This window comes from Panicum virgatum, chromosome 4K (genome assembly GCF_016808335.1).
Source record: "Panicum virgatum strain AP13 chromosome 4K, P.virgatum_v5, whole genome shotgun sequence".
NCBI lineage: Eukaryota > Viridiplantae > Streptophyta > Magnoliopsida > Poales > Poaceae > Panicum > Panicum virgatum.
The window spans coordinates 17,441,097-17,466,202 of NC_053139.1; the positions used below are offsets into that span (position 1 = coordinate 17,441,097).

Genomic DNA, 25,106 nt, shown 5'->3' on the forward strand with positions numbered 1-25,106 from the left:
CGGATGGGAAGAGGGCCTAGTATTTCTAGGCTTGTGTGTCCGGGCTAGGTGGAGGCGCGGAACCAATGTCACTGTAGAATGTCTCTCCAGCCCTTCCTCCGGTGCTGGTGTGTATGCCGCTCCCGCAGTCTCCCCTTGCACCGGTGTTGGCGACCGGTGGTAGTCACGGCGAACATGGAGGATCCAAAAGAGCTGATTGTAATTTCTATTTTTGTTAGAAAGACTTTACACGGGACCTCTTTCTTTTCCAAACACTACGCAGAGAATTTGAACTAAATTCGGACTGCAGATGCATTATCTGAAACTTTGCCCACTGCCCAGAATTGTTCGAACTCAGTAATAAACGATTCATCCGAGATGGTCCTTCTGCAAGCTTTTGTGCCATCTCTCATTGAAGCTACAGGGAAGGTCTAATAAAACTTTACTTTCGTGATCATTGTCGGCAACTTCTGTTCTTTCATTTTGAAAAACTCAACAAGAAGATATCTACAACAACAAAAAAATCAGCAGCAGATTGTACAGCTGCCACTGCATGATGAAGCTAGTCCTATCTTCATTTGGTTGACGGTGTGTCTCAGTTGGAGACTATTAACCAGTCCTATCTTCTCTTCATTTCGTTGGTCGCTCCCAGGATGTCTCCGATGTGAGGCTGTTCCCGTAGTAGACCTGCTTAGTAGATTCATCCACGTAGGCCTGCATGGTGGGGTAAACGAATGTCAGTATCATTTTTGTAACACATAGCATATGGGTTTTACAGCATGCTGAAGCACAGGATACACTAATGGGGGTAGGGACTGATGTTGATCACTTATTTAGATCGGATGCAATGCAATAGATATGCAAATATTGCAAGCTGCACTGGAAGCTACCACTTATGGTACTTACAACATCGAAGACAGCCTCAGTGTATCGAGCAAAAGAAAAGGCACAATGTAAAATACTAACCTGCCAACCAGAAGGAAGCCCCTTGGAGAGCTCTGCAAGATCAGGCGACCCTTTATGCTGTTCAGCACTACCTAACGATGCTGCAATAGACTCATCTTTTGGCTCCTTTTTTGCTTCAGCCCTTCTGCGTTTCACACGGTCACGCCTGCAATGAAATTCAATTGAGTCAATATGATAGTTTAATCAATGCAAGAACCCATGTCACTATTCATAAAGTTCAGATTCAGAATGCTAAGGTTCTCAGCTGTGCTCATAACAGGGCCTATTCTTAAATGGTAGCTAGAAAAGGGCCTCTTGCCTGTAACCTGAAGAATATAAACTGATCATGGCATTGAACACTTACTGCATATTGGGGCATTTCTTTGGGAAGTTTTGGGTTCTAGATCAAATTGAACTAAATCACCAAACTTTCAAATGAGAATACCTACAATGCAACAGGTCCTTAGGGGTGTACCAGATGGGAAAAAAAATGTTAAACATATTCCACCAAGTTTCAGGAACCAAAGCACTAAACTGATTGCCCTTCAGCTGTCAGCAGCCTAAAAGATCTCTCACAGGTGCTTCAGATGCACTTGAACCAATTACTATCGGTACCAAGCAGAGAACACATAGAATAAAGATGTTGTATCAATTTCAGATGCTTGCAAAGAAAAGGCAAACTGACATAATGTATATGTATTAACAATGTTCAAGAAATTAGTAGGCACTAGGTAGGGCAACCAACAGACTAGTAAGACGAAAAAGCTAGTTACTGAAGTTAGTTTGAACATTTCATTTTAACACAATTATAGATGCAGGAAGATTATCTCTGTTTCTAAAAATGCTCTTTCAGGATGAAAGTAAAAGAAGTCTACTTATAAGCAAATAGGGCATCAGAGGCCATGAAATGATGAAAGGAAACAAAATTGGTCATGAATCATGATCATGACGAAGGCCAGAAAAGTTGTAAACTTATAGTATCAAGGTATTAGATACAACTATCAAAGGTGCAGAAACAGTACCAATCGCCACGAACAGGAACAAAATTGGCATTTTCCTGAGCTTCTCCACTAGCTATCTGTTGTTTCCGCCATTCCTGGATTAAATGGAGCATAACTTAAATTCAGAAAACTTTGAGAAACTTGTCAGTTTCTGCAAACTTGCTTCAAACAGAAGTACCTTTATTTCCTTTTGACGCTTTCTTTCTAATGCCTCCAAAGCGCTTTCAGGTTCCTCCTCTTCATCGCGAAGTTCCTCCTTTGCCGCTTTCCACTGTTAAAAAGAACGAAATGAGCTGCTTTTGCAATGTTATATTGCCAGGACACCAGTTATCACTACTCACCTGAGTTTAAACCTTACCATGAAAGCAGTCTGCCTTTATACTAACTTATTTTAACAATGAAAACTAAAAAATAACCAGGAAACAGAAGTTCAAAATGCAACTTCCAGGAAAATGTTTCTTCATGACACGATATATATATTGCACACAAGAAAACTAATTTAAACGAAGCTGCTGCCTACTAGTTGATCAAAAAGGATAGTTGAAATTGAGAGTATCTCTCTATTGGGCAAGTATATGAAACTAGTTAAAATTGAGAGTACATCTCTATTGGTCAAGTATACAAAACTAGTAATTGCTGATTCCATGAATAGGCGGGAAGAATTTCAAATTTTTGTTGCAAATTTCATGCATCAAATTTTGCGAAGGGTGGTCCGTGCATGCTGCAGTACCAGTATAGTTAGGGGTACAAGTCACTGTTATTTGCACCCATTGTGATAATAGCATTGAGTGGTTTATCATACTGATAGAGAGCTACCTTATCCACCAGGCTCGAAACCTTCTTATTAGACCTCAGGGATGATGTAACAGCAACAGCCCGCTTCTTGCTACGAATAACTACAGAACAGCACAAAAGATCAAACAATGTGATGGAGTAACCATGACCTAAGATGAATTGCCCCAATGAAGATATTCAAAAAAAAAAAGAATCACCTTTAGTCTGATTTGTAGTACTAGTAGAAGACTGTGTAGAACTTCCAAGTACAGATGATGTTCCTGCAGCTGATGCTGCTACTGCAGCTTGGGTCAAAGGTGCAATACTTGCATCCTTAGATATAATTTTATCAGGCCCTTTGGGGTCTGAATTGATATTTGCAGAAACAAGAGGAGCTGAGCTTGTTTTGATATCAGCTGCACTGCTAGGAATGGCAGAGGTTGATGAAGCATAATATCCAGAATGTTCAGCTGCTATTCCACTAGCAGCCATACTGACTGAAGGATAGGTATAGTAAGATTCTGGGGCAATAGATGTGCCATCAACAGGAACAGATATGCCACTTGCAGATACTGGTGCATAATAAGAATGCTGCTGTGCTTGAAGGACATGGGGCTCAGTCACTTGCATATAGTAACTGGCATGTGTTCCTTCAGTACCAACAGTAGCATAGTACTCCATTCCTGAAAGTGTACAGCCAACATTTGCTTGAGCTATATGTGGCTGAGAAATTGTATCAGCATGAATATATGGTGCAGTGGGCTCTTCTGGGGGAGCTGGAGGAGCTGGTTCATTATCAGGTGGTGGAGGTGGAATCCATTCCTCCTCTGGTGGCGGCGGAGGGACATCATTATCCTCAGGAGAAGTAGGACCTTCCAATGGGGGCAAATCAGCTGAACTCACTTGTTCTGATGAAGGATGCTCCTTGTTAGGCACAGAACTGCAATGTGCCTGCTCTCCAACACTATCCTCATCAACTTCCATTTCCACATCCATATCTTCATCATTGTCGGATTTGACTTTTGAAGTAACTGCTGGAGCATCCTTATCTTGTGAACTCTGAGCAGATGATGTTAAAGCTGGCTTTTCAATCTGCACATTTTCATCGATAGTAATCCCAGCACTAAGCTCAGATTTCAAAGCCTCACCATTGGAGGGTGCTATCGTATCAGCTTCATTAGGTGCCTTGTGTTCAGCAACCTCTGTCTTTGAATCCCTAGGCTCTGTATCCACACGATAGCTCATTTCCAATTTGGAAACAGAAGAGTCTAGTTGCTTAAGGTGCACCTCAGCATGCAACCACAAAGGAAGCAAAGAAGATCCATATGATGAGAGTGCATTGCAGTCTGATATTCTTATCTCAATTTCTCTTCTTAACAATTCAAGACCTTCGTTCGAGCCATGGAGCCTACAATGATAATAACTTATTAGTTTTCTACACTCCAGGAACAAGAATGCATGAAAGTAACAAAAGATAATAAGAAGCACCTTGATAGAAGGTTCAATCTTTGTAGCAATTCCTCACCATATTTTGCAAGATACAAGGGATCAATGTCCATAGACTCATGACTCGCGGCAGGTGCATAAGCATAAGCATCTTGAGTTACCTGTGCACTTCCACATGTCATTCCAAAATTAGCATAAGTTGCTGTGCCATTACCAACAGACATGTGACTTGGATATGCTTCCATAGTGTTTTGGGGAAGGACATGGGCTTGAGCTTCTATTGAATAGTCCATATGAGTAGGGACAGATGTAGATGCAACTCCATCAGAAGCAACTCCTGAAGCTAATCCATTTGGTATCTCCCAAGAAGTTTCTCCAGTAACTGTGTTCCAGTAATAACACTGATTACTCTGTTCATGCATTATTGCTTTCCAATTTCCACCGATATCACCAACAATTTGCATGCCAGATGAATCAGGAACAGATTCAGCTGCTATCACGCTCTCTTCTTGCAGAGTTGGCTCAGGAGCAAGAGTGCTTTCTTCAGTAACACTTTGAGTGTAGTTCTTAACATCACAAGTTTCAGATGCTTCTTGTTGATCACCAACAGAAACTAATGGCTCAGTTTGTGCATCACCAGCTGTGTCGGCACGCTCAATAGTTACCTGATGTAAGAAAACATGTATTATTACACGACTGGAAAAAAAATGGCAAAGTGAGCTTATACTCCCTAGCTGCAATAAAGTCCTCTATTTGAAAAGATAAATGCAGTTGACCAAGAAGATGAAGAAATATCATTGTGTGAAGAAACAATTGTGGTCTGAATAATGTAATAATATAAATTAGCAAAAGTTAAATAAGCTCAGTGAATGTAAGGCCAGCTTATTGGAGGCTTCAGCCTATAAGCCTTCTTTGCTGGCTTCAGCTATTTTGGGACCTATAGTACAAAACTAGACTACATGTTTAACCCAGAAGGTTCAACCTGATTGAACTACCACAAGGCAGGCACAGTGAGGTGGAATTACCTGAGCAATTGCATCCCTTGGACTCCGCTTAGCTTCACCAGTTGGTTGATCTGCTGCCTCCTCATCCTCTTCTTCATCATCACTATATTGCCCAAGCAATGCTAGAGGATTTTCCTTTTTATCTGAAAAATAAAATACATGCAAAAATTATAAAAGAAAAGGAATTTATAAGCCAATATACATTGCAACTCTTTTCAGAAGCATACATGATGACATCAATAGTGTGTAAAATTAAACCAGAAAGATGGTTAAAATTATTAATGTGTCCATAAATAAGAAGACCAGGTTAGGAGCTACATACAAAGAAAGAGACATACGAACCGAGGAGGGAACAAATCACATCCTGAAATCCCCACGCTTAGATGCTGCCAAATGGGAAATTACCCGTAGGCATTCACTCAATTTTGATAGTGGCAGCTCGGTCTGAAGAATTTACTCAATGTTCATTGCAGGCTGGCAACCCTACATGTATCTCAGAACCAGACATGCGGAGTGCATACATGCTTGTACAACAAATCCAAATTTCCACCATATTTATGTTCCATAATCCATAGGCATGTCTTCTTTACATATCCCTTGGAAGGAAATTGATGAAACCCACCTGAAGAAGAGGGTGAAGTGGGAACCACAATCTGTCGGTCACGGATTTCACCTCCTATTCCCTCTTTCTGTGATGCCTCCCCTGCAAGTTACAGTATCAGGAGTCAGCTTATGTGTAGAGATATATCACAGCCTATTGAAATGCTAACAGACCTGAGACAGATGGTATGTCTTAATAACCATATCTCATCGATATTCAGTATCTCTACTGTTACAAGAATGTCTTGAATCAGTAACATGAATAAAATATATCCAAAAACAGTTACATGACATCCTTCTGCAAAATCCAATATGTTTCATTACCTAACTGGCATTTGGAGTTAGATTGCTTGATTGCTTCCATTTTTATTGTTACATTGATTGACATGACTAACCAATAACCTACCATGCACCATTAGATCAACCCAATCTCAAAGCCATTTATCATCCTTGCAGACACCGGCTACTCCTGCATAGGGCTGGGCAAAAATTACCCGAAAACAATTAACAGATCCGAACCGGCTTAACTGAAAAAGATAGTTAAATTGGTGACAGGTCGGTGGTTAAAATTTATGTGCCATTCGGTGTTCGGGTCGGTTCTGGGATGCAGTTAACCGAATAACCGACTTAACCGAGATGCTTGTTCCCAGCAGAATCAGCTCCCTCCTCACGACGTAGGCCTGGCCCAGATTGGCCATCCCATGGAGATGGATCCCACTTCCACAAAGACCAAATAAAACCCCCACCCCCACTCCAGAAACCCTAACAGGCAGCCAGTCCTAGCCCCAAGCCACCCAAATCCACCCGTAGTCTGTGCCTAGCGCTGTCACTACCCACGCTCCCTCGCCCTCAGTCCCTCTTCCCTCACTGTAGCAAGCAGCAGCTGGTCGTGGTTGGGTGAGACCTGCGCCTCCACTGCCTGCTGCTCGAGTGCACATCCGCCAGCCGCCACTCACCACGGTCGCAGTCGCCACATCCATTCCACTGCAGCAGCACTGCACATCTGCGGTGGGGCACGTGCAGGGGCAAATAGATTTGTCAACTCCGATGGGTACATGATACTATCAAACGAGCACCCATCCAACATATGTTCCCTCTTCCCTTTGATTTTTTCCCTGTGATTTCCTCTCCACTTTGGGGATTTGATCATGCGCCATTTTGTTGATTCCATTTCCTTTTTCTGGATCTGTAGATGGGTATTTATTGTGGTTAACCGATAACCGATTAACCGAACCGATTTCACCAAAAACCAAAATTCATGGTTAATTAAATTCTGGGAGCAAGTTCGGTGACCATTCTTTGATAACCAAACTTGCTCATAACCGAGTTAACCAAACTGATTTAACCGCATTAACCGAATGCCCAGGCCTACTCCTGCCTCCCAGCCAAAATCCCCCAAAATCCATGCAAGGTAAGGTATGCCTCAGCATGCATGTTGGATCAGATCTACCATCCTAGTTCCAAGATTATGTTCCCTGGTAATGTAAAGTTCAAAACGAGATTGAAACTTTCAAACTAAGGCCAGTTTAGCATTACCTCAATGTGCTTTGGTACATTGTGGTAATGAACCTATTCAGGTATAGTTCTGTTACTTACGTCTGATGAAAAAGAATATTAGCATTTATAGCTGATGGTAAGTTGAAAATTTTAATGCTAGAAATGATTTCGTTCTTTGAGTTCGGACATTTGGTAGGTTTGAACATTCACCTGACACTGCTTCGTAAAATAGTAGGCATTTCAATTATGCTTTGTAATAGATTCGCAGCAGAATGGGCTTGATACTGTAACTATAGTATTTCTCGCTATACCACCGAAACTGCAACTGGATTGACGAATGTTGAAATGATGTATACTAACATTAGAACACTCTACGGACAAAAGCGTGCCCAGCCATATTGCCCAGTGTTTGTTCCTTGTGGGAGCATGTGTATGCTTTGCATTGACACCGATTTTCATAGCAACCGACTTGTACTGATAAGACCAACCAAACAACTCATGCAGGACGCGTGGACTCGGAGGACCAGAGAAACCCTAATCGTGAAACAATACGAGCAGATCGCAACAAGCTCCAGTTTTCGTATTAATCAAGCAGAAAAGATCAAACGGTTTACAGGCTAGACAATTAGGTCAAGCGATCCGGGATCGATCTCAACCCTCAAACCATGTCGAAGCTCGGTGGGACACACACACCCCACGGTCGAACACGACCAGATCGAACAAAACGGACCGGGCGGGGGGCGGAGCTTACCGGGGGAGGGATCGAGGAATAGGTCGAGCTTGACCCTGCGACCCGCCGCGGCCATGGCAGCCAGGCGGCGCTCCTTCCTCCTCCCCATCGGCCGGGGAGCGAGGAGTTTCGATGCGTTGCGGGGGGGGAACCGAGCTAGGGTTAGGGTTTGGGCGTAAAGGTTGCAACCGAGGAGGCGAACTGGCGAGAAGGAAGGGGACGAAGCGGAGAGACGGACGTGGGGAGGCAGCCGCGGCTTCGGTAGTTCCGTGCTCGTGGGCTCTGCCACGGACGAACAGCACATAAGGCCCATTTAGCTGGTCCAGTCCATATCGAATTATAGATCTCTAGGCCGGTGTGTTTGTGAGAGCCCTATTTTGTGTTCCAATCCGCTTTTTTCCAAATCCTTATCCCACCAATTTTGGGTGTTATCGTCATAAATTAACAGAGTTAATTAATGGGCCGCGAGTAAGTTGAGCTTAATGAAGAAATTAAAGAAGGGTTACGAATCGGCTCCTGCATGAGTATTTGGGTCATGTGGGTCATGTATTCTTAGATTTAGTTCAGATTGAATTAGAGATAGAGTCCGATGTGGATACATTAGTTTAGATTGTTTCCCAAGTCTCCGGACTATAAATATGTACCATATGGTATTCGTAAAAGAAAAACGTCATCACGTCTCGCAAACAACAACTCTCGGCGCATCGCCACCCCTAATTCTAGGGTTTCATCCAAGTAAGCGTCATGCTGCCCTAGGGCAGCATTGTTCTTACCTTTATCTTGGTATTACTCGTACTGAAGCGTTTTTTATGACGAATAGTGCTAGTTATCTTGATATTCGTAGCATGACTTTTAGTAGATCTATCATGTTCTTATTGTTTACCATCTACGAATATCATGTTTTCTCTATGTGTTCATGCTTGATCTTAAGCTAGTTCTCATCGTAGAGGATTAGTTGCATAGAGTTAACACATTGCTTCTTTTCTATCTAGTAGATCCAACCTGTTACGGTTTATTCTTATTTTATAAGAATTAGCTCAATATCTGCTAGGTTAGGCCCTGCAAACGGATTGGATGTTCCGGTGATGTAATAGATGCTTTACCTTAGCCTTGATAGGGATTGTTCCGGGAATCGGCTCTTGCTAGTTCTTAGTCCTCTGTTTTCGGTTATGGTTTAGTTATCTGTTATGTTCGCTAGGCCTAGTTACGTGTAGGATGTTCCGATCTAGCAGTGAGGCTTTTACCGTCATGGATTGAATCAGTTAGATTTAATTGAAGCAAGTTTTCCATAATTATTTGTTTTATTCATCAATATCCGGATAGATGCAGATCCAATCTGACACCGGGACCTGATCGGCTCTTTAAAGCCAATGCAAGAGTCGTCCCGGGGAGTCGACCACGGCTCGGACTTACGTTTCCACGTGTTTGTGTATGCAGACAAATCGTTGCAAGCACGTTCGCACCTTCCTGATCGGGTATAGGTCAGGTGGCACGCCTTACATTCTCCGGAATCTTCGGCGTGTGCCGGATTGCGGGCCGTTGACGAGGAAGCAGTGCCTGCCAGCGCCCCGGCGACCTCCCGGCTCTTCGTGTTGCCTGTCGCTGCTCGCGCGGTGGGTTTTGACCGACAACACATTCTGGCACGCCCGGTGAGACCTTCATCAACAACAACGCCCGCTGCAGAGATGACCGGACCTCAAGATCAAGTTCATGTTCCGCCGGTCACCAAACCTGTCACATATGAAGAGTTGACTCCAGAGCACAGACAAAAATACGATGAGGTCAAAGCTCAGTTCGAAGTCGATCTCATCGGCTCCTTCGAGAGGACCCGCAACCATGGCATCAGGTGGAAGGGGTTCTCACCAGAGGGCGTTCTCGACAATGTTGATCTATCTGTGCCATCAGAGGAGCGCACCAGAGCCCTACGCCAGGAGATGAACTATATGGTGGCTCATGCGCTTCATCGGCACTCAGAGAGCCTGGTAAACGAGCTCGAGCGCATGGCACATCGCGTCGTCCAGGAGGTGATCAAGAACCAGTACTCCCCGTCAGGACCAATCTTGGGGAGTCACAGGGGGGAAGCTGCATTGCAATCCAGGCCGCCAGTGTCCTACTCGCTCGCGGCAGCAGGACAACAGAGCTCGTCAATCTACGTCGTCCACAAGATCGGCGGTGACCCCGGGGAAGGACAGTTCCTGAGCGAGCCGCCTAAGAAGATCTCGCATGGCTACACGTGTGTGTACATACCTGACAACATCAGCGTAACACGCACGGGGCAGCTGGTGGGTACAGGAGCCTCTGGAGCAGACGCAGAGAAACAGGCATGGCTGATAAAAATATGCTACCGGGGCGAGTGCTGAACCCTCGACCCCAGGAGTTCTTAGTGTGGAGCAGGTCAGTGCAATACTAAGGGACCAATTTGGCATCCTGCCAAAGAGAAAGGCGATCGGCTATTCCAAGCCGTATCCAAGTGACTACGATTTGATCCCGTTGCCACCCAAGTATCGGCTTCCGGAGTTCACCAAATTCAGTGGATCAGAAGGAGCCAGCTCCATTGAACATGTGAGCCGATACCTGACGCAACTTGGGATGATCTCAGTATCGGATCCTCTGAGGGTCCGTTTCTTTTCCCAGTCTCTCACGGGTTCAGCTTTTGGATGGTACACATCACTGCCTCCGGATTCGATCCGGACTTGGAGGCAGCTAGAAGATCAGTTTCACACCCAGTATCATTCAGAAGCTGTCGAAGCTGGGATTGCCGACCTCGCTCAAGTCAGGCAGAAGCGAGGGGAAAGTGTTTCAGAGTACGTGCAGCGCTTCCGAGAGGTCAAGAACCGATGCTACACGTCGCACATAACAGAAAAGGAAGCGGTTGATTTGGCAGTTCTGGGACTCGCTAAGCCGATCAAGGATCTGCCTTTTTAGTTGGAATTTCCCTCGCTGGCACACATGGTGCAGAACCTTACAGCGTATGAACACTACCACCGTGATGTATACCAGGAAAAGTTCAAGCGCCATGTCAATATGGCCCAAGCTTGTGATTCCGATGACTCTGGCTATAGTAATTTAATGATAGTAATTAATTGATGATTGACTATAGTGATGCTACAGTAATCATCCTCAAATCACGTGATCAAAGTTCTCATTAAATTCGTAAGGATTCCTAATGCAAGAGTTCTGTAGTTGGTCTTATAATCTGTTTTTATTTAATATCTCAAATTAGTAGTCAAAGTATTTTATAGAAACTTGAGTAACGATACCTAGTACGCATCGAGGGAGGGAAATATAGTCACAGGAACGGTCAATGAACAGTACACAAAGGCGGGCCCCAGCAGTTCGGAGGCAACGGAGCCAATCGGGGAGTAGAGCCCGCTAGGCATGTGCCGGTTGGTAGGGTCCCGGACATGGGCCCCGCGGGGCCGCAAAACGACGGGAAGCTGGGTGCGTCACGTGTGTTGAGATCCCTAGCTAGATCTGGAATTTGATGTGTTGTCCATCTATCCTTTGAGTTTTTTCATTTCCGCCCCTTTCTTCAACGACCCTTTTCCCATTTGGATTTAGGCCGTAGTGGAGTACTATACAAGCAGGTATAACACTCGTTGATACCAATGGTGAATAAGTCAAATTCATTTTTGTCTAAAATTTGAAGTTATTGTCAACCGAACCGTCACTTTATTCGGCTGGTTGTGGCTGGTGGCTGGTGCTGATTTATTGTAAGAGAAAAGTACTGATGACTGGCTATAGTTAGTGACTAGTGCTGATTTAGTGTGAGAGAAAAATATTACTGGTTAGTTGGCTAACAAGCCAGACGAATAGAGTGACTTGGGGAGACCTTTTTAGTACAGTGACTTGGGGAGACTTATCATGATATCTCCCCGACTCCCCAAGTCAAAAAAAAAAGAAAATCCTTAGAATAAACGCCTTTTTTACATTTCCGTGAAACGACATGAACCACCGTCCATATCCCGCGCACTGTACGTATGTGTGAATCGACTGAGCCACGTTCGACGCTTATTACTTTCCCTACGCCGATCTTTTCGTCAACAAAATTAAAAGTGGGCACGCACATATGTGATATGTCGCCATGTCGGGTACGCATTGGTCGTCGGCGCGAGATGGAGCATCCCCCAGGCCCCAGAAGTCGTTTACTAAAATCATGGGCTAATTGTCTTCAAATTAAGATACTTACCACCATAATGCACGCGAGCTGTGCTTGCTTAAAGCGATGGCTCGAGAGGAGCCAAGCGGTGTCCACGTCCGCAATGATGGCCATCTTATTGCTCCCGGGAAGGGACCCGGTCCTCCCGTACAGGGCAAGACACCATGATCCATCTCCATGACAGGTCAGCATGAAAAAGATCAAAGGGGGGGAAAAGAGAGCTTGACAGGTCCGAGTGCTTCTTATCTGCTCACGCCACCAGGGTAAGGGTAAGGTGGGTTGAGCTGAGTTTTTGATGCCTCAGTTTCCCTGTGGACGGATAAGCACCGCATATATGGTGCTAGAATTGCACGCCAAATACAACTATTCTTCTTCTTATATGCCTGAATTATTACCGTCGCAAATACACTGATGGAGTATTAGAGAAGATTGACCCACCCGTATGATCGGTAACTATCGAATGCGCGCGGTGATATGTCCGAATCGATTTCATCGTCTTACATCGCAAAAAAAAACTTGAAATGGTTAATATAATTTCATGAACTCATGATACACCAAACTAATTACACTCGAAATATTACCATCACAATTTGCAAGCTAGATTTACTAGGGAAGACGTACAAGCTCACATGCTGGATGATCGAATGCATGCGCCAAAACTTGCGACATGTATGTCAAGATCATATTCTCATGTGGCTACCCAATAAATTAGCTCCTTAATTTTGCCCAAAGAAGTGGCTGAAGAAATCTGCATTATTGCGCTACTCCTTGAATTAGCCAAAAAGTACACACAAGGGTTTGTTAATAAATACTGTTCACACGATAATAAGCCGATAAGCAAGGCTTACGTACAACTAATCCCCATCATCATTCACAGAAAAAGACCCCTACTAGCCCTCTTCTAAAATTATGAGATCAGCTGCCTCTCTGTAAAAAAAGGTAATCATACAAAAATTAAGTTTCGGTCCTTAAATATAAAAAAAGTTTCCGTCGGCTTAATAAACTACGGTACCACAGCCAACCAATCATACGTCCGAGAAGCTGGACTTTGGACGGAATATCCGGCTTCCATCCAGCTTCCAGCAGCCTATTCATAGGATGAGTCGGTCAGGAAAGGCAGCCGTTGGCGCGCTAGGCGGGGGTGTATATTTGCGGCGCATGAGGCTGGCGGCGATTCCATCGCACAAGCTGCCCCACTGCTGCTCCCTTGCCTTCCACCGCCATCTCTGGCTCCGGCGCTGCCACCGGCACCGCCGCCACCGCCCTCCACCACCTCCGCTGCTAACCAAGCACGCCGCCGCGCCGCCCGTCCATCGCCGCTGCCTTCTCCTCGCCCCCGCCGCCGGCCACCGCCCACTGGATGCCCGGCCCCGCCCGACCGCCGGGGCTCTCGTGCCGCCTCGTCTTCCGCCGGCCAACCCGCCACCTCTGCTGGGCCGCCGCCGCCACCCCCTCCTCTAGGACCGCCGGCCATGGAAGCACCGACAATCTGGAACTCTAAAGTTCCGCCGCCTCGATCCCCACCACGACTGCCGGCGACCTCGCCGGTGGCCGTTCCGCCCACCTACCACCCCTCATCGACCACCCCCTCCCCCTCCACTCTTCCCCAAGCTCGCCGGCTGCTGCCCCCCCCCCCCCCCCTGGCCGGAGGTAGGAGATGAGCACGGCGGGCGCCGCGCGCATGTTCTGCGATGCGTGGCTAGGAAATTGCGCGCGCTGAATAGACTTTGCGCGCTAGGCGGCACGCCCAAACGGGGCATGATATGACATGTCACCGTTCGCCGGGGACGCGCGGGCCCACTGGCCAGAGAGGCAGGCAGCCCAGGTGTACGCCGCGGTACCAGGGGGACAAGTCAAATGGCAGCCGGGGGGACAGCCGCAGCGCCGCTGCACGAGCTGCCCAGGCCCACCCGGCCCGAGCCGAGCCGAGATCAGTGGCTTACACGCGGTCCCCACCTGTCGCAGGGCCACCTGCCAGCGGCAGCGGCAGGTACGAGGGGCGGTGGCGGTGGCGGAGGCCGCCCGTGCCAGAACCGAGGGAGCTGCACACGTGGCGGGGGCCCGGGCTCCCCTCCTCCTCTTATCCTCTCTGGCGGGCGGAAATGACGCCGCTGCCCTCCAAAAAGCGCACAAAAGCGAGTCGCGGCGGGGCCCGCCACCTCATCCCCTCGCTCGCGCTCGCTCTACGCTACCACTGTGCTGGCTTCCTCTTTCTCCCCCAACCTCTGGCTTCCCCGCTCTCTCTTGCCGCTGCCTCTGCCTCTGCCCGCATCTCCTTTCCCTTCTCTCTCTAGAAAAGGTGTTTTTAACTAGGGTTCTGACCCCTTTCTAGAAGCTCCTGGGGTTCTGTGGCAGAGCTGACCAGCGAGGAGGTCGGGGGGCGCCCGCTCCGGCGGATCTGAGGACCGGCCGCCGTTGGTCTGCCTCCGGTGAGTGGTTCTTCCTCTCCCTTGCCGCGGGGTTTCGGATGTGGGATCGAGCTTATGGCCCACAGGTTCGAGGATTTCCTTTCCTTTTTGCCTTTCGGTGTTTCCTATGTGCCTGGCTTGGATTTTGGGTGTGATTTAGCTTGGTGCGGATTTAAGAGCCTTGGAAATGGCTGTTCTGCAATATTTTTTAATCGCCTGGGCTATGTTTTGTTCGGGATATTCCTCAAATCACCCAAATGGCTGCTTTCCCTTTTTTATCTGGGAAAGATCTTCTTTTTTCTTGGGCAACTGTGAAATTGTTTCTGTTTAATACGCGTCAACACTGTGTATTTGTTTGAGGTCGGTACATAAGTGCGGTAAGAAAACTGTTTTTTTTTGGGTTTTGTCTTGATCTAAATGATCATCATATTGCTACTTGCTTTTGCTTCTAGTTTCAGCCTTCAAAGCGAGATCATTTTTGCATCCTATTTTTTTTAAAAAAAAGGTTGTTTTTTCTTGCTTATATGAATCGTCAAAATCTACATTTTTTTATTTATATCAGAGCCTTGTGTCTTAGGTACAAAGATGTTAGGTTACTTATACTTAAAAATGTTCATACTTAAGTCTTTTTGCTATGATCCGTATGAGCACAGTTCCTGAAAAAAATTGTTTCCATTTCTTCGAAACTCAGTTTTCCACTAAAGTCACTTTTATTTCTTGGTTTGCACACATAAGACATTCTTTCGGGTCTGGAGCCTTCTATGCAACTCTTCGGTTATTTTGCTGGTGAAAAAGTAACCCTCTGCCTTTTCAGAATAGTTTGAGTTAAATAAAATTATCAGTGAGCGGTGCTTTTTTTTTTTATTTCATTGGCCCAATCATTCCTGTGTCATATGTTTCGTCCCCAGCATTGTGTTGCGCATGCTGTCCTTTGGTTGCTTGGAAAAGTGGGGATATTATAGAATAGGATTTTCTAATGAAAACAATGTCAGGGTTGATTATAAATTGTGTTTTGTGATGGTTGCCTTTCACTTTTTTTTTCGTATTATCTCTTCTAGGAATCGCAGTACCTAGTGACCTCGTGGAGTATATACTTGTGTTCTTGCAAGCAGTGAGTGGGGGGGGGGCTCGAATTATAATATATGCTGAGAAGTGAGAACACAAGATTCCAAGACTAGTTGCCTGTACTTTTGTAGTGGGACTTACAGTTCTTTATGCCTTGGTCGGCAAATTGGGGCGGAGTCTACAGATTTATGAGTTCATTGATACCTAGAATTGTCCCAATGCAGATGTCGGCTATATGTACTAATTAGGAAGTAAATCTATATTATCCATGATTTTATATTGCTGGCAGCTGATGTAAGATGTTGATGGTGGAAAATGTTTTGAACCTTTGGATTAAGTTGAAAAAAATATCTTTAACTGCTGTGTGGGTGGGTACCACGGTCATAATTGCTGCCAGTAGAAAATTTCTGTCATCACGTCAGTGTCATACTATCAAATACAGTTACACCCAAACCATGTATGTATAGTTCATAGAATAGAAGTGCTTACAATAATATTCCTGTTCCTGTCGGAAAAAAGAGTCAGAATAATTATTGATTTATTCTTTTTAATTGGTTCTTACAACGCTGCAACAGGTTCCTTGAAAACTTGGTTGGTTGGGAAACACTGTGAATACTAGTTTGTTGAAGCTGGCTTGAAGTTTGCTGATAGGAATGATGGGCGCTCTCTGCGATTTCTGTGGGGAGCAGAGGTCCATGGTTTACTGCCGATCAGATGCAGCATCCTTGTGTTTATCATGCGACCGTAATGTGCATTCAGCTAATGCTCTTTCTCGGCGCCATACAAGGTCCCTTTTATGTGATCGGTGTGCTTCACAGCCTGCTACAGTCCGCTGTCTAGTGGAGAATGCCTCGCTTTGCCAAAATTGTGATTGGAATGGCCACGCTACAGGATCCTCAGCTGCTGGACACAAAAGGCAGACTATAAATTGCTACTCAGGGTGTCCATCATCTGCAGAACTTTCTAGAATCTGGTCCTTCGTTTCAGATATTCCTAATGTGGCACCTGAGCCCAACTGTGAGCAAGGGATAAGCATGATGAGCATCAGCGACAGTGGTGTCAGTAATCAAGACAATGCTGCAGGGGACAATAATTTGTTTGATATAGTTAGTGCAACACTTATGAGTGATCTTGATACTTGTGACAAGCCTTTTGTAGGCTCCTCTTTAGGAGCTGGAGTGAACCTGCTTCCACTTGCTCCTGATCAGACAGCTGGAACCGAGGATTCAACAACAATTAAGGTGCTTTAAGGCTATTCACATATCCCTGATACCTCATACATAGAATTAATTTTTCACAACTGCTGCTGCATATTCCACTTCCATGTGCTAGATGACTTCCTTCCTATAATTGATGATTATCATTTCACATGTCATTTAATTTCTTTCTTTTGTATGATCTGTTTTCTGTCTGTATATTTCATTTTACTTAATAAATAATACAAGGTTCTAAAAAACGCTAGACGCTAGGCGAACGCTTGCCTATGGTTTAGAGTTTTTTGTGATTAAACGTAGATTGAACATGATTAAACGTGTGTTGTGATTAAACGACACTGTGATTAAACACAACGCTTGGCCACCGTTCAGCATTTAATCAAGATTAAACGACGTTTAAAAACGTTTTTTAGAACACTGAAATAATAAGATAGAATAAAAATTATGAACACAAGAATTGCTAATAAGCTTATGAATCTACTGTACCATGCATGAAAACACTGACGTTGCTGAGATAGTATAAATAATTGCATATGCCTGTCTCGCTGATATGAAAAACTGGGCGTAGTATCTATCTTTCGCTGTTTTCATTTTATGGCATCCACATCTGAATCTTTCTCAGATCTAATTTATGTTACCTAGCCACACCTTAGTAACTCTTGCACTGGGCAATTCGTCTACTATCTATGAGCCTTTTGCTTTCTTTGGTTGTGAGGATTCCACAGATGCGGTACGGTGAAAAACATATTTGATCTTTTCATATGTTATTTCTCTGTATGGCATGTGCAAAATTTGTACTCCCGCCCACCCCACATCCCCATTGCACTGTGCCTTTTCAAATATTAATCTGTTAATAATGTTTCAGGATTGTCTTGTACAGGTTCTCTATACGCCAGATAAAGATATGTTTAGCAAGGACAGCATATATGAAGATTTTTGTGTGGACGATGTTGACCTTGCTTTCGAAAATTATGAAGAATTATTTGGTACCTCACATATTCAAATGGAGCAACTCTTTGATGACGCTGGAATCGACAGTTACTTTGAAGTGAAGGAAGTGCCTGCTGGGGATTCCACTGAGGTTTGTAGTTTGTTGGTTTGCCAACCAACTGAGCCAATTTCATATTCCTCCCAAGGTTTTAAAAAACGCTAGACGCTAGGTGAACGCTAGCCTATGGTTTAGAGTTTTTTGTAATTAAATGTAGATTAAACGTCTTTTGTGATTAAACGACACTGTGATTAAACGCAACGCTAGGCCAAAGTTTAGAGTTTAATCAAGATTAAACGTAGTTTTAAAACGTTTTTTTAAAACAGGGCTCCCAAGTTGTGTCACTCATAAGATGTTTAATTTCATGTAACATTATCAAAATTCAGTGGGAGGGCCTACCACAAAATTGATCCCAGTTATAAGTTTCCATGTGTGACTATAATCCTTATATGAGAAAAGCAACCAAGATACTAAAAAAGACTGGTAGATTGTTTGTCATTGACTTGACCTGTTTCTTTTCTGTTTTATCCATTAGTTGTAATTGACAAACTCTTCAGACTGGATACATGTTCTTAAGTGAATTAATAGTAAGCAAGGTTCAAAAAAAAATGTTATTAAACATCTTTGAATCAAGATTAAATGCTAAACGGAGACCAGAGACCTAATGTCTATGTTTAATCTTCCTAGGCGCTAGTGTTTTCTTGAACATTGGTCCTAAGTCAAACTCATCTAACTTTGACCAAGTTTGTAGAAAAATATATTAACATCTACAACATCAAATGAATGTAGTATGTAAAGATATTTCATGATCTATCTAGTGAAACTAGTTTGATGTTGTAGATATTTATGTATTTTTCTGTAAACTTGGTCAAACCTAAAGAAGTTTGACTTAGGGCAAAGCTAGAAGTTTGACTTGGGACAAAGCTAAAATGACTTAAAATTTGGAACTGAGGGAGTAGGAGCAGTCTTCGCCTTCTTTCTGTTTGTCTTGGGTGTTGTTGAGCATGTGCCAAGTAATGTATTTGGTATTGTGTTCTAACCATAACTAATTGTAAATCACTAAATTGTAATCTATAATCATTTAAATGCTTGTCAGTGGATCTGTAATCCATTTACTCTTATCCCATAGTTTTGTTTGGGCATAATTAGACATTTTGCTTTTGTATTTCATTATATAATTATTATAGGGTTTGTGTCTCATGCTTTTCAGCAGCCCAAGCTGATGCAGCCTGCCAATAGTAATGCAGTATCTGCTGACTCTGGGATGTCGAACCCAGGAGTGAAAGGTGATTCTAGTGTTTGCATCCCTCCAAGGCAGGCTAGGTCCAGCCTGTCTCTTTCATTTTCTGGTTTTACTGGTGAGAGCAGTGCTGGAGATCACCAAGATTGTGTAGTATCATCACTGCTCCTTATGGGTGAGCCTCCTTGGCAGCCTCCTGGCCCTGAGGGCTCAATTGCTGGAGGTAGCAGAGACAGTGCTCTTACACGATATAAGGAGAAGAAGAAGAGAAGAAAGTAAGTTCATCTCTTATATAAATCTGTGTGTGCTTTTGTAACAATGTACTGATTTCTACCATACAACAGCCCCTCGAAGAAATTTTATGATAATAATAATTCAAACACTATGTAAGTGGTTGTTGTTCATTCTGATAGGTTTGACAAGAAGATCAGGTATGCTTCTCGCAAGGCTAGGGCTGATGTGAGAAAGAGGGTGAAGGGACGGTTTGTTAAGGCTGGTGAAGCATATGACTATGATCCTCTCAGCCAAACAAGGAGTTACTGAAGCATGTGACCTTTCTCTGGTGTTAGGTTAGCAAAAACTTAAACCAAGGCTCAATGCAGCTGGCACAAAAGCACGGACTCTCCAAGCAATTGGGCAAGATAAGTTGCCTTGAACAGAAAGAAAAAAAAAGGTGAAAGCAATGAGCGAGAAAAAAAGAAAAATATTTGGATGTTTCAGAAGGTTTTTGGATGCAGTTCCTCCTTTTTCCTCCTGTACAGTGGATGGAATTTGCATCTCCCGTTGCCTTATGGGGGAGCGATTTGAGTCACTCTTCACCTTTTGCGCCTGAATATGACTAAACATACTCTTGTTGCATTTTGATCTCCATTTGCTGACTGTGGTGTTGGTCCACGGAACCTTTCTGCGGTGTTCTTCCAGATTAGAAAGATGGCTGTAGATCTGACCTGTGGAATTTCCTGCTGTATTTTGTTAATTATTGTGTAAACTTCGCTGGTATCTGGAGCGTTTCTGCTATTGTGAACGTGTAAATACCAGGTGGGAGACATACTGGTGGTCAGTTTGATATTTTTTAGGCTGGTGATGGAATCCAGAACTATGTTGCGGTGGTTTTGCGGGCACACAAGGAGGGATAGAGGCCGGAATGAAGTTATTCGGGATAGGATCGGGGTGGCATCAATTGAGGAAAAATTTATCCAGCATCGGCTGAGATGGTTTGGACATGTCCAACGAAGCCCTCCTGAGGCGTCGGTGTGTAATGGGGTTCTTGAGCGGGTTGATAATGTAAAAAGGGGTAGAGGTAGGCCTAAACTGACGTGGGTTCTTGAGCGGGTTGATAATGTAAAAAGGGGTAGAGGTAGGCCTAAACTGACGTGGGATGAGTCGGTTAAGAGACCTTAAGAATTGGAATATCTCTAAAGAGATAGTTTTGGATAGGAGCGCTTGGAGACTAGCTATCAATATGCCTGAACTTTGAACTTATTTCTTTCGGGTTTCATTTCTAGCCTACTCCAACTTACTTGGGAAAAAAGACTATGATGGAACCCAGAACTCTGTAACTGGACACGGGACACCAACTTTCTGTGTTCACTCTGCCCAAGCCAACCTCTCAATGTTATTTTTTGTACTGAGCGAGTTTGTGCTCAAACCTCAAATACGTCCTTTTGTAACAAACCAGGATATTTTAGAGGTTAATTTTATTCATTTATGTTTTTTTGCCGAAACTGTTAGCAAGAAGGTTCGGCCGGCCCTTTGGGCCACGGGCACATAGCTGCGCGCCCAATTGGGGATACTATTTGAAGGGCTCCCCAAGTGGCTATATAAGCAGGGGTGGGAGTGCCATAGGGCACCATAATTCACACACCGCCCTCGCCTGCCCTCGCGCCCAAGCCCTAGGTCGCCCTTGTGGACCTAGCAGTCCGGAGCGCCGCTTCCTCTGCCGTACGTGTGGATACCTTGGAGGTACCGCATCTGCTACACAAGGACGAGCCGCGCGTGAGGAGGTTCTCGCAACTACACAGCCGACTTTCATCTGTATGACACCGACGCACTTCAGAAGTTTTGCACCCGCGCGTCTAGTGGTAATCTCGTGATCTATAACAGCAGTAGTTCCTAGTTATGGGTAGAATTTTTTTGTTTTTCGCTGCCCATATCACCCATCTGCTGCTAGCAGCGGTGGCTGCACCAACGGACTAGTACCAAGCACTGCCCAAGCACCTAGCCCACCATGTACAACTTGTGGATCGGGTCCATCCAGATGGGCTCGATCCATGGCTCCTCATGGCGCCATAGCAGGCCCACTAGAGTCTGCCTCCGCCACAGGCATTGCTAGCCTAGCAAGCTCAGGCCCGGCAGGCCCACGTAAGGAAAATGGTGCTTAAGCCATTGTTTATAATTTTGGTGATTGAATACCAACATAACCATTGGGACTAATGTGTTTGTTAAGATATAGTTTGAAGGTGTCTATTAGGTCTCAAGGATGAAGAACAGAAGCCTAGCAAAGCAAAACACGAAGAAAAAACTCAAAAGAAGTGATAGATTGGATGAACTCAACAGGAATTGGACACCGGTTGAACCAACAACATGCAAATTGCAAGCATCGGTGCATTTGTAGTGCAAGTGAAGGCCAAGTCAAGAAGATGCTATTGCGACTGGTTGAACCGACGGCATGCAAATTGCAAGCATCAATGCATTGGGCACTGCAAGTGAAGGTCAAGTCAATAAGATGCTTTTGCGACCGGTTAAACCGGCAACATTCAAATTGCAAGCGTCGGTGCATCGGGCGGTGCAAGTGAAGGCCATGTGAAGAAGAGGCTACATGACCGGTTAAACTGGCACTCTACAACAGAAGGTGTTGGTGCATTGGTACTGGTGTTGTCTAGAGAGCATGTCGGGGTGTACGAGAAGAAGTCTTCAGGACCAGCTGAACCGACATGCATCGGTTTTAAGATGTCGGTGCAATGATGTCATCAAAAGAAAACATTTGAAGTTAAATGGCTAGTTCAGTATGTGTGTGACCAGTTGATCCGATGCCTGTGGCCTGGTTGGGGCTATAAATACCCCTCCTCCCGGCCATTTCAAAGCTGTTAGAACTTGGAGAAGCTATTGGCTTGTATTCCACACACATTTAAGTGCTCAAGCCACCGAAGTGCTCAAGATAAGATTAATGTAATTAACATAAGTCTTAGGGCTTGATTAGTGCTAATTTAGGCCGCTTAGTGCATTGCTTTAGGTGTTATCCTAGAGTTAGGCGAGGTTTGCACACCTCATTGCAATCGGTGCTTGCGCGCACCAAGAGTTGTAAATCCGGGGCTTGTAAGTCTTGTGAGACCCTCCAACTGCATTTGTGGAGAGGCCGCTAGTGCTTGTGAGAGGGAGGAGAGGCCCTCGGTGATTTGTCGAAGCTCTACCTAGTGAAGACGGTAGGGAGCATGTAAGGATCACCGGGGTGTCCGACCCTAGAGGGGTAGAGGGTGAATAGGGTCGCTAATCGCTTTTTAACCTAGGGCTCAAACTACTTGCATAAGATAAACCTAACACGTCCTACACATGCTAGTTATGACTAAGGTTTATCTATGCTACTCTCTACTTACCCCTAAAAGACTTGCAACCTAGCTAATCCTAATCAAATTAACTAGGAAAGTAAAGGTATGCAAGGTAAAGTAAATGCGGAAACGTAATGCGGTAAGTGCAAGAGGGATGCAAACTCCCGAGTAGACACGGTCATGTAACGTGATTCGGCATAAACGCCTACGTCCACGGGACACCGAGGCTCTTCCGATCACGTCTTGCACTACGCCACCAAGGCGGTGCCGGCTAGCAAAGGCAAGTGCCCACAAGACACTAAGTCTCGTGCACCGCCACCGTCTCTCTCGGTCACCCGGCCGAAGTCCACTACGGAGCTTCTCCACCAAGGAGGGGGCCTCCTCCTCCCCCGCACAAAGTGTCGTTGCCACTCCACACCAAGACGGAGGGTCACACGACGAATCACAAGTTGCTTGCCGCAGCAAGGCTTCTCTCAAGGGAGCTCTCGCAAGAACTAATCCCTATTACAAGCACTAAGCACTCTCACAAGTGTGCTTAAGCCTATATGATGTACAATGAAGCTCTAGGATGGTTGGAGATGATCTTTTACTCTTGTATGCTTGTATGGTCTCCAGCAACCTTAAATGAGTCGTGGGGTGGCATATATATAGCCCAACCCTCCAAACTAGCCGTTGGGAAAAAGGCTGACGAAATCCCTTAACGCCGGTTAAACCGACGCTCCAGTTTTTGTCATCACCGGTTTAACCGGTGAGTGTAATTTCCCAGCAACTAGCCGTTACTGCTCCAACGGCACTTTTGATCAATCGACCGACGCTCTCAAAAATAACGTCGGTTTAACCGGTGTGTGTAAGTTCAGAACCCCCGAAAAATGGAGTCTCTGGACAACTGCACCGACGCTCACTTTGCCTTGATCGTCGGTTTAACCGGTGTATAGAATTTCCTCTGTCTTCATCTGTCAATGTACCGACGAGTGTAAAACACCCAACGCCGGTTAATCCGGTGCCAAACCCTAGCCCCAGCTTTCTAGATCCATTGCACCGATGAGTACAATTTGCCTAACGTCGGTTTAACCGGTGATAGCAAATTGTCTCTGTCTTGTTCGTTTTGACTTGATTTCTTCACGGTCTCTTCAATCTTCGACTCCTTCAATCTACGCCTATCTTCTCTTTGTCATCACTAGAACCTAAAAGCCTGAGAATGGTTATCTTAACAATCATATTAGTCCAAGTGTTGTGTTGTCTATATCAATCACCAAAACTTTATATTGAAATATGGCATGAGAGGCCATTTTCGCTACAGAGCATCCGGGAGAGGCAAGGCCTCACCCACTTGCGCATAGGGAAGGCCCGTCGGCTATCCACAGAGTTACTCGACCAGGGAGTTTATGCCCTTGCGCGAGCATTCCCTTGAGAGGGGATCCAACAATGAGGGCTAGTGGAAAGCGTTGCTTTCCGATACCTCGGTAAAAATCACTGTGTCACTACGCCGGGAATTTGCATTCTCTACCTCACTTACTTCCACATTTACATTGTGCCTACATTCCACATTTACCTTTACTAGATTACCTCGTATAGTTTATAGGATTTGAACCTAGGGTGCAAAACTCTTTTACAGTAGAGATAGCAACACATAGAAAAACCTAGTGCACATTTAGATAGAAATTGAAATATGTTTTTATATGTGATTGGAGCCATAGAATTCTTAGATCACCCCCCTCTTAGGGTGTCACGGTCCTTTCACCCACCTCAGCCAGCTTCAGGCACCATACGCCGGCCCACCCATGCAGGCGCCAGTGTTGTTTGTGCCTCCAAGGTTTTACAACTCGGTCGCCGATCATCCTTCCTATGATCAACAGTCCCTCACCTCCACATTTAGCATGATTACACTTAACCCTCCATAGACCAACGAATGGTACTTCAACTCAAGTGCTACTTCTCATATGACTTCCACTCCTAGCTTTCTTTCACATAGCTCTGTCCTGCAATGCCCTTCTCCTTCATCTATCATTGTCGGTAACAGGTCTTTACTCCCAGTTAGTGCTACTAGCACAGCTCACCTTCCTGGTTCCTTTCAACTTAATAATATTATTGTTTACCTCTGACAATAATTATTTTGTTGAATTTGACCCTTCTAGTTGCTATGAGAAGGATCTGCTATCTAATAAATTGATCATTAGGCACATTTACCACTCTTACTAATTTCTTCTCTTATATGAAGACTCAGTTCGGCACCACCATCAGGGAAGTTCAATGCGACAATAGCCATGAGTTTCGATAACTCCAACACCCACACGTTCTTCCTTCTCGACAATGCTCATTTTCAAATGTCATGCCCTACATCTCGCCCCAAAATGATAAAGCTAAACGTATAATTCGTAACGCTAATAATGTCATATGCTCGCTCCTATTTCAAGCTTCCATATAATCATCCTTCTGGGTTGAGGCCTGGATTTACAACTCTTGGTGCGCGCAAGCACTGCTTGTATTACAATCATGTTGATGGGAGCCTTG

General features: G+C 44.9%; 2 protein-coding genes across 8 annotated transcripts; one reads left to right on the top strand and one right to left on the bottom strand.

Annotated features, from left to right (window-relative positions):
* Positions 1–314: 314 nt before the first annotated feature.
* LOC120703339 (formin-binding protein 4-like) lies at positions 315–8,239 on the bottom strand. 4 transcript variants are annotated; one of them, XM_039987377.1, is made up of 10 exons: positions 7,998–8,239; positions 5,472–5,852; positions 5,171–5,292; positions 4,188–4,810; positions 2,918–4,107; positions 2,742–2,821; positions 2,104–2,196; positions 1,947–2,020; positions 946–1,090; positions 315–693 (listed from the first exon to the last, which is right to left on the bottom strand). In XM_039987377.1, the coding sequence occupies exons 4-10, from the start codon at positions 4,607–4,609 to the stop codon at positions 610–612; spliced, it is 2,088 nt and encodes a 695-aa protein (XP_039843311.1). In that variant the 5' UTR covers positions 4,610–4,810; positions 5,171–5,292; positions 5,472–5,852; positions 7,998–8,239; the 3' UTR covers positions 315–609. The 4 variants fall into 4 exon arrangements, with proteins under 4 accessions (XP_039843311.1, XP_039843309.1, XP_039843310.1 ...); XM_039987375.1 differs by having other exon boundaries at positions 5,772–5,852; positions 7,998–8,207; XM_039987376.1 differs by having other exon boundaries at positions 5,492–5,852; positions 7,998–8,204.
* A 6,055-nt stretch (positions 8,240–14,294) lies between these two features.
* Positions 14,295–20,574, top strand: LOC120703340 (zinc finger protein CONSTANS-LIKE 9-like). Of its 4 annotated transcripts, none has more exons than XM_039987380.1 (6): positions 14,295–14,564; positions 16,184–16,849; positions 17,688–17,903; positions 19,024–19,325; positions 19,464–20,350; positions 20,408–20,574. In XM_039987380.1, exons 2-5 carry the CDS (start codon positions 16,262–16,264, stop codon positions 19,591–19,593), a joined length of 1,236 nt encoding a protein of 411 aa, XP_039843314.1. In that variant the 5' UTR covers positions 14,295–14,564; positions 16,184–16,261; the 3' UTR covers positions 19,594–20,350; positions 20,408–20,574. The 4 variants fall into 4 exon arrangements, with proteins under 4 accessions (XP_039843314.1, XP_039843313.1, XP_039843315.1 ...); XM_039987379.1 differs by having other exon boundaries at positions 14,296–14,564; positions 19,021–19,325; XM_039987381.1 differs by having other exon boundaries at positions 14,298–14,564; positions 17,703–17,903; positions 19,021–19,325.
* The last annotated feature ends 4,532 nt before the right edge of the window (positions 20,575–25,106 follow it).